We start from the raw sequence: 8,181 nt of genomic DNA on the forward strand, positions 1-8,181 counted from the left end.
AAACAAAACATCACATCCAACCCATAATCATTACATTCTTCTCTCACAAAAAAAGCCAAAAAAGTCAAAAAGCCAAAAAGCCCTTCCCAAACCAAGCTTTTTAGCCCAGGCTAAAATAGCCAAAAAAGCCAAAAAGCCAAAAAGCCAACCCACTTCCCAAACGGAGGCTAAAGTTGCACCAAATGATAGATATCTCCCTCCAATGGATTCAAGTCTAAACAATGTTTAATCTCTCCCTAATCCCTTGAATCAAACACATCCTAACTTTTAACCATCTTTTCAAAACACTCCATAACACTCCATTTTCTTTTTAGTTTCTCTCTCTAGCTACGATTGTCTAATAACTTACTCGGGCCCCGTTTGTTTTGAGAGGTAATGTCATGACCCGCTCCCCGTACCCAAGGGTTAAGCATCGTGATGGCCAGTAACCGAGGTTATCTCCGACCAAATCTTTAAACAAATTAATAAACGCAAGCAGAAGAAATATTTAAATAAGGGTACTAAAATAATCATTAGAGTTTCTATTTTTATTACAAAATATATTGACTAAAAAGGCCGATATTTACATAAAAAAAAATACATCAATAAAAGTGCTTTGTGCCTACCACACACGCTGGTCCCGACATGTCACCAGAAAGTGGTAAAAAAAACTATAAGCTCATGGCAGAGTGAGAAATATTATACTAACATACATAATACGGAAAACATTTGACATATACTTCAGATCATTTAATACGGAGATCATTTAACATATAATACGGAAATCACTATACAACCATAACCACAGTGCATCACTAAGTGTCAAGCACTACATTGGTCAATAGATCCATGACAAACACTGGACCACAAAGTGGTCAATCACTAAGCCAATGGTTATTTAAGTCCCCCAAGACATGAGACTCACTAGCCAATGGTTATTTAAGTCTCCCAAAGTATGGGACTCCCGTGGTGGTACTCACAAAATATATTTTCATATAAGGTCATAGCCAAATATTCTTTAAAAGTAAAATAAATATATCCATAGATTTCCTTTTAAGCAAATAGGGTTCATAAAATAATCCACATAACTGAAACCTTTATAAAACATAACTTTTATAAATATACTAATAAAACATAACTTATATAAAATAGATTTTGGTAAGTCAAAACATAAGTAAAATACATTTTAGTAACTCAAGGTATAATATAACTCATTTTAACTTTAATACCTTACTCTTTCTCTCTACTATCAAAAACCCTTTCACATTCCACTATGTTTTTTTCCTTTCTTTCATTTCCTTTCCTTTCGTCTTTTCTTTTCTTCTTTCTTTCCTTTTCTTTTCTTTCCCTCTTCCAGATTGATCACTCTCCCTACTTATAGGGAGGTGACGCCACTCCTCGGCCAACACGTGGCCGAGCATCTCTCTCCCTCCAGATTCGTCATAAATATATACGGTTGTGATTCATACACTCAATGGGGGGTCAATCCCGTGAGGTGGCGACCTCCTATTCGCTGAAAACACAAAAAAAAAAAAAAAAAAAAAATCATTTTTTTTGGGCCAATCCCAGAGTGACACCTCACTGGGGGTCGACCCCCAGTGAGGTAGGAAGCATTTTTGAAAGAATAATGCTTGGGACCCCCTTTTGGGGGTCACCCCTCACCCCCTTTGCTACGTGGCAGGTGGTGATTGGAGAAGCAGGAAAAAAAAGAAAAAGAAAAAGAAAATGTAACCAATGAGAGAGAGAGGGGATCAAAGGGGGTGGGGAGAAAAGGAGGGATGAATCATTGTTGTTTTTGAAATATATATAGATTCAATCATATCCTAAATAAATATTTAAATAATTACGTTTTGACTCGATATTTTAATATAATTATATAAATAAATTAATTCTTAATTAAATTATACGTTATCACATATTAACAGAAAATTATTTATTTATTTTATTATTATGTCCATTATTATTATTATTATTTATATTATCTATTTTATTATTATTTATATTTTGACCCTTAAACTTTTAATAATTATATTATTTTACAAAATTATGCATAATAATATATAATAAATTATATATTTTCCGAACTGAGATTAAATAATATTAGTATAAATTCTATAAAATAATTAAAAACTTGAGTTGTTACAAGTAAAATGAAGGAGATTGATAGTGAGAGGATTAATAGTGAGGGGATTAAATAAAATTATGTTTGTTTTGATAGTAATTGTTAATGTGAGAATTGTTAAATTATTACCCTACAAAAGAAATATAAAATATTAAACAAATAAAACTTTGATTTTTACTTAACAAAAAATATAAAAACATTCAACATTAATATTTAAAAAAAAAACCAATATGCAAATAAAAAAATAAAAAATAAAAACAAATAAATAAAACCTAATCTCATAGGACTAATTTTTTTAATATTATATCTACCTCCTCAATCTCAATTCTAACACCAAAGTCCATCATAATCTCATAAAATTATGAATTCTTTCTTCATCTTTTAAAATAAACACAACATATAATAAATCTCACATTTATTTTAATCTCACTTTCATCTCTCAAAACAAATCGACAATCAAAACAAACGGAGCCTCGGTGTGCAAACCATTTTCGATTATTATATTCATATCTTTTGAAAAAAAAAAATATTCATACCATCTACATCTTCAAACAAAACCCTAGAAATTCAAATTTCAAACTTCTTCAAAGCCATATACCTCCATTTTTTCTGCAACACAAACAACCAACTAAAAATGGATTGGAACCCAGAAATCGTCCACTTTCTCTCTCAAACCTTCCTCGACACTCTCTCTCCTCTCCCGGAACCCCGCCGCCGCGCCGAGTCCACCCTCTCCTCCGCCTCCGACCGCCCCAACTACGCCCTCGCCGTCCTCCGCCTCCTCGCCGAACCCTCCGTCGACGACCCAATCCGCCACTCCGCCGCCGTCAACTTCAAGAACCACCTCCGTTCACGGTGGTCCTCCGATTCGCCAACGCTATCTCCGATTCCAGACTCCGAGAAGGATCAAATCAAGGCCCTGATTGTCCCTCTCATGCTCTCTTCTGCTCCGAAAATCCAATCCCAGCTCAGTGAAGCCCTAGCTGTGATTGGCAAGCACGATTTTCCGAAATCGTGGCCCGCTCTGCTTCCGGAGCTCAAATCGAGTCTTGATAAAGCAGGTGAGACCTCTGATTATTCGACTGTTAATGGAATTCTCAGCACTTTGAATTCAATTTTTAAGAAATTCAGATACCAGTACAAAACCAACGATTTGTTACTTGATTTGAAGTACTGTCTCGATAATTTCGCCGAACCACTATTGAAAATCTTGAAGCGAACCGCCACTTTAATCGATAATGTCGCGAGTTCGGGTGGGCAAGCTGTGACCTTGCGGCCTCTCGTTGAGTCGCAGAGGTTGTGTTGTAGAATTTTTTATTCTTTGAATTTTCAAGAATTACCCGAGTTTTTTGAGGATCATATGGGGGAATGGATGAGTGAGTTTCAAAAATATCTTATTGTGAAGTACCCTGCACTTGAAGATGGTGGTGGGGATGGACTTGCGCTCGTTGATGGGCTGCGAGCGGCTGTTTGTGAGAATTTAAGCCTTTACATGGAAAAGAATGAGGAAGAGTTTCAGGGGTACTTGGGTGGGTTTGTGGAAGCTGTTTGGAATCTCCTTGTGGCCACTTCTCCATCTTCTAATCGGGATAGGTTAACTGTGACTGCAATCAAGTTCTTAACCACGGTCAGTGTGAGCGTTCACCACACTTTGTTTGCGAGGGATGAAATTTTACAGCAGATTTGTGAGAGTATTGTCATCCCGAATGTGATGTTAAGGGAGGAGGATGAGGAGTTGTTTGAAATGAATTTTGTTGAGTTCATTAGACGGGACATGGAAGGGAGTGATCTCGATACAAGGAGGAGGATTGCTTGTGAACTTCTGAAGGGAATTGCAACAAATTACAAAGAAAAGGTGACTGAAAAAGTTTCCAGTCAGATACAGAGTAGTTTGGCATTGTTTGCTCAAAATCCAGCTGTGACTTGGAAGCATAAGGATTGTGCTATTTATTTGGTTGTCTCTCTTGCAACAAAAAAGGCGGGTGGTACCTCAGTCTCAACTGATCTGGTAGATGTTGAGAGTTTTTTCAGATCAGTTATTGTGCCGGAGTTACAAAATCAAGATGTGGATGGGTTTCCGATGCTGAAGGCTGGTGCTTTGAAGTTCTTCACTATGTTTAGGAATCAGATCTCAAAACCCATTGCAATGGCATTGATTCCGGAGGTTGTTCGCTTCCTTGGCTCAGAGTCTAATGTGGTTCATTCTTATGCTGCAACTTGTATTGAGAAACTCTTGTTGGTCAAGGATGATGGGGGAAGAGCAAGATATACATCATCAGACATCAGCCCGTTTTTACCTGTGTTGATGACCAACCTTTTCAGTGCCTTGGGGAGGCCAGAATCCGAGGAGAATCCATATGTAATGAAGTGTATCATGAGGGTTCTTGGAGCTGCAGACATTTCTCGTGAGGTTGCTTCACCCTGCATCAGTGGCCTGACTTCTATTCTCAACAAAGTGTGTGAGAACCCGAAAAATCCTATCTTTAATCACTATCTGTTTGAGGCAGTGGCTATTCTCGTCAGGCGGTCCTGTGAGAAGGACCCTTCTCTTGTGTCAGCCTTTGAAGGAAGCCTTTTTCCCAGCCTCCAATTGATTTTAGCCAGAGATGTAACTGAATTCTTCCCCTATGCATTCCAGTTGCTGGCTCAGCTTGTTGAATTAAATAGACCCCCGATACCACAACACTACATGCAGATCTTTGAGATTCTATTGTTGCCTGATTCATGGAAAAAATCAGGAAATGTCCCAGCCCTTGTGCGCTTGCTTCAGGCTTTCCTTCAGAAGGCACCCCATGAGCTTAACCAGGAGGGGAGGTTGACGCAGGTGCTGGGTATATTCAATAAGCTTGTTTCATCTCCTCGCACAGACGAACAGGGATTTTATGTGCTTAATACAATTATTGAGAACCTTGGATATGATGTGATGGCACCTTATGTGGGCCACATATGGGCTTCCCTATTTACACGGCTCCAAAATAGCAGAACAATGAAGTTTGTGAAGTCTCTTTTGATATTCATGTCTCTTTTTCTGGTAAAAAATGGTTCCCAGAACCTTTTTGATTCAGTGAATGCTGTTATTCAGCCCAATACATTTCTTGTGATCTTGGAACAATTTTGGATACCTAATCTCAAGCTGATCATAGGTACCATTGAGATTAAGTTAACATCAATTGCTTCAACAAGACTTATCTGTGAATCTCCAGCCTTGTTGGATCCTGCAGCTAGTAGGCTTTGGGGGAAAATGGTGGACAGCATTGTTACCCTTCTTTCACGGCCACAGCAGGATAGAATTGAGGAGGAACCTGAAGTTCCAGATTTTGGAGACAATGTGGGTTATGGTGCCACCTTTGTACAGTTATACAATGCTGGGAAGAAAGAGGAGGATCCTTTGAGGGATATTAAGGACCCCAAACAATTTTTGGTGGCTTCATTGGCAAATCTTTCTGCTCGTTCCCCTGGGAAGTACCCCCAAATCATCAGTGAAAATGTTGACCCTGCAAATCAAACTGCCTTGCTTCAGCTATGCAGCTCATATAATCTCTCAATAGTTTGAGAAATAAGCTATCTAGAGGTATGTGTTTCCTGTATATTTCATAAATGAGTAGTCTTTCATACTATGCTTACTTTGGCAAACAACTTCCATATTTCCATGCCCACAACCCTTGCAACACCCATCCACCACCGTACCACTACCTCCACCGTCTTCCACTACCCACTTTCACCACAAAATAAAGCCAAATTAAGCACAAAATCACTAATCATCACACACACACACATAGAGAGAGAGAGAGAGAGAGAGAGAGAGAAAGAGAACATACTCTATCCATTCAGCCACCCAAATAGATCAATGATCATCAATGACCTCCCCCAACCCTTCCCCAGGTAAGAAGGGTTAGGATGACGGAGGAAGGGATGGGCTAGTACGGTAATTTTGTTTTACTATTTAAAGAAATTAGGTAGTTCTTTGTTTTTGTTGAGTCTACTAAACGACAAACTCTGACAGGAGTATCTGTAATTTTCTAAACCATGAAGGGAATATGTTATTTTAGGCAAACCTTAGTTGGTATTTGTAATTTCCCCTTCTAATTATTATGTTAGGATTTACCTATTGTAATGGGTTATTTCCGTAACTTTCGTTATGGTTTTATTAGGATGCCTATGAATAGTTATGTTTTGCACTATGATTTGAGGATTGATTAATTGGGATATTGATTGGGGATCACTCCTCGATTTCTTCCCATCCTTGCTCTTCTCCTTCTTTCCTTATCAGCAATGATGTAGAGCTCTAAATAAGGAGCTCTAAATCCACCACTAGTGAGGTGGAAATTGAAAAAAAAAAAAAAAAAAACAAGGCACAACATACACTGTGGCAGTGGGTGGGACCCACTGCCACATCATTAGTGGTGGCTCTAATTAGAGCTCCCAAGCATTTTTGTTTCCTTATTGTGCTGTGCTGTGTGCGGTCCTCTGGCACATTGAGATTTGGGAACTACCAAATTGAGCCTGACTCAGGCCTGGACTATTTATGAAACAAGCCTAAATGAACTTTAAAATTAGGCTCAAGCTTGGTTTATTTACTAAGTAAATGAGTTTGAACAAGCCAAAAATGAACTGAGTTCGAGTCGTTCATGAACCAGTTGATTCTTATGCAGCCCCTTGTGGTTCATGCAGCCATTTTTTGCTTGCTTGGTAGCCCAAACTGAGTTCATTTAATAAATCACATAACAAAAGTATACATTTGATGTAGTTATTGTTCAGTCAAACGAGCATGTTTTGCAATTCAAATCCATGAGAAGTTTGGGGAGTCCTATAACTACTCATTGGCAAAAGGAAGAAAACACGGAACTGCAAGTTAGGTTGATAGGGAGGTCTGGACTCCTCCATCCTCAGTGAGGTTGGCTTGCTTTTCCTTTTCCTTCAGCTTTTCTTTCCTTGGATAATTGCTTTGAGGGTATTATTGGCACTATTTGGGATGAAATAAATGAGAAAATGTCTGATCATGCCTGCTCAGTTCCATTACAGGCTTTTGTGTTCTAATTCCAAGAGCGTTATTACCCTTATACTTGGTGCCATTTTGCTTGATTGGAAGTTGAGCTTAGCTTGCTGACCTTTTACTGTTAGTTACGTGACCCATTGATGTAAAAGTTTCAAATACAGTACATGGCATTTTATGTTACTTTCTGCAAAACTTATTGAACAAATGAAATATAGCCATGGATATACATTAGCTATTTTACCAAAATTTTATTTAGACTGAATTTGAGTCATCCCCTTAGGAATTTTTTACGGATTGTAGCAAGTATTAGGTTAACTATGTTATGCTATTATGTTGTTGAGGTTATATATGACACTTTGTTTTACTTTGCTGCAGATTTTTGCTGACCATAAGAATGAAATTTGGTTTGTCCAATTTTGACACAACGGGGGTTGCTTGATGTTGTCGTTGAGTGACTGCACAACCACACATCCATTGTCTGGAGGGTTTATTTGTTGCCACAGTTTTGCAGGGTCTAGTTCAGGTTGCATTTATGAGGAGTTGACATTATCTCACATTACAGTTGGTTGGTTCAGAAGGAGGGTTATCATCCGGTTTGCCATCTTTCAGGATCGATCTTATGTGCAATGGTGTTGGCTTCTTTTGTCATCATAAATAGGGTCATGCTTATACGATTGTGGAAGGTGCACATTGTAGTGAAGGTCTATGGGGTTCACAGTTCATCTTGAGTCTGGTTCAGTGTGCATCTTGCAAACAAATGATTATTGAGGTTATTTGTGTTGCGGCGTGTACTTTTCCTCTATTTTGCTTAATTTCTTCTTTATACAAGAGGGGGGTTTTCATTCTATTTATGTGCTATAAAAATATTTGGAAACCAAATTTTGTGTGTTTCGTGTCATTTTTGTTTTTTTCCCTTAGAAAATGGAAGAAATTTTTTAGGGGAGTTTTCTGAATTTTTAAAAATTATTTTTGCACAAAATTGGTGTTTGCCATTGTTTTTCTTTAAAAAAAAAAAATGTAAAATGATGTGATATTTTTAATTTTTTAACTAAAAAAATTAGTTGCCACTTAATTTGATTAAAAT

The 8,181-nt window shown here is 37.8% G+C and overlaps 1 protein-coding gene across 1 annotated transcript; it reads left to right on the top strand.

Annotated features, from left to right (window-relative positions):
* Positions 1-2,397: 2,397 nt before the first annotated feature.
* Positions 2,398-7,976, top strand: LOC114312099 (exportin-2). Its single transcript, XM_028258280.2, has 2 exons — positions 2,398-5,672; positions 7,473-7,976. The coding sequence occupies exon 1, from the start codon at positions 2,736-2,738 to the stop codon at positions 5,652-5,654; it is 2,919 nt and encodes a 972-aa protein (XP_028114081.2). The 5' UTR covers positions 2,398-2,735; the 3' UTR covers positions 5,655-5,672; positions 7,473-7,976.
* The last annotated feature ends 205 nt before the right edge of the window (positions 7,977-8,181 follow it).

Source organism: Camellia sinensis, chromosome 10 (genome assembly GCF_055761805.1).
Source record: "Camellia sinensis isolate YWXY chromosome 10, ASM5576180v1, whole genome shotgun sequence".
NCBI lineage: Eukaryota > Viridiplantae > Streptophyta > Magnoliopsida > Ericales > Theaceae > Camellia > Camellia sinensis.

Bases quoted from the DNA above. Each gene is read 5' to 3' on its own strand.
- LOC114312099 (XM_028258280.2), top strand. From the start codon at position 2,736: ATGGATTGGAACCCAGAAATCGTCCACTTTCTCTCTCAAACCTTCCTC.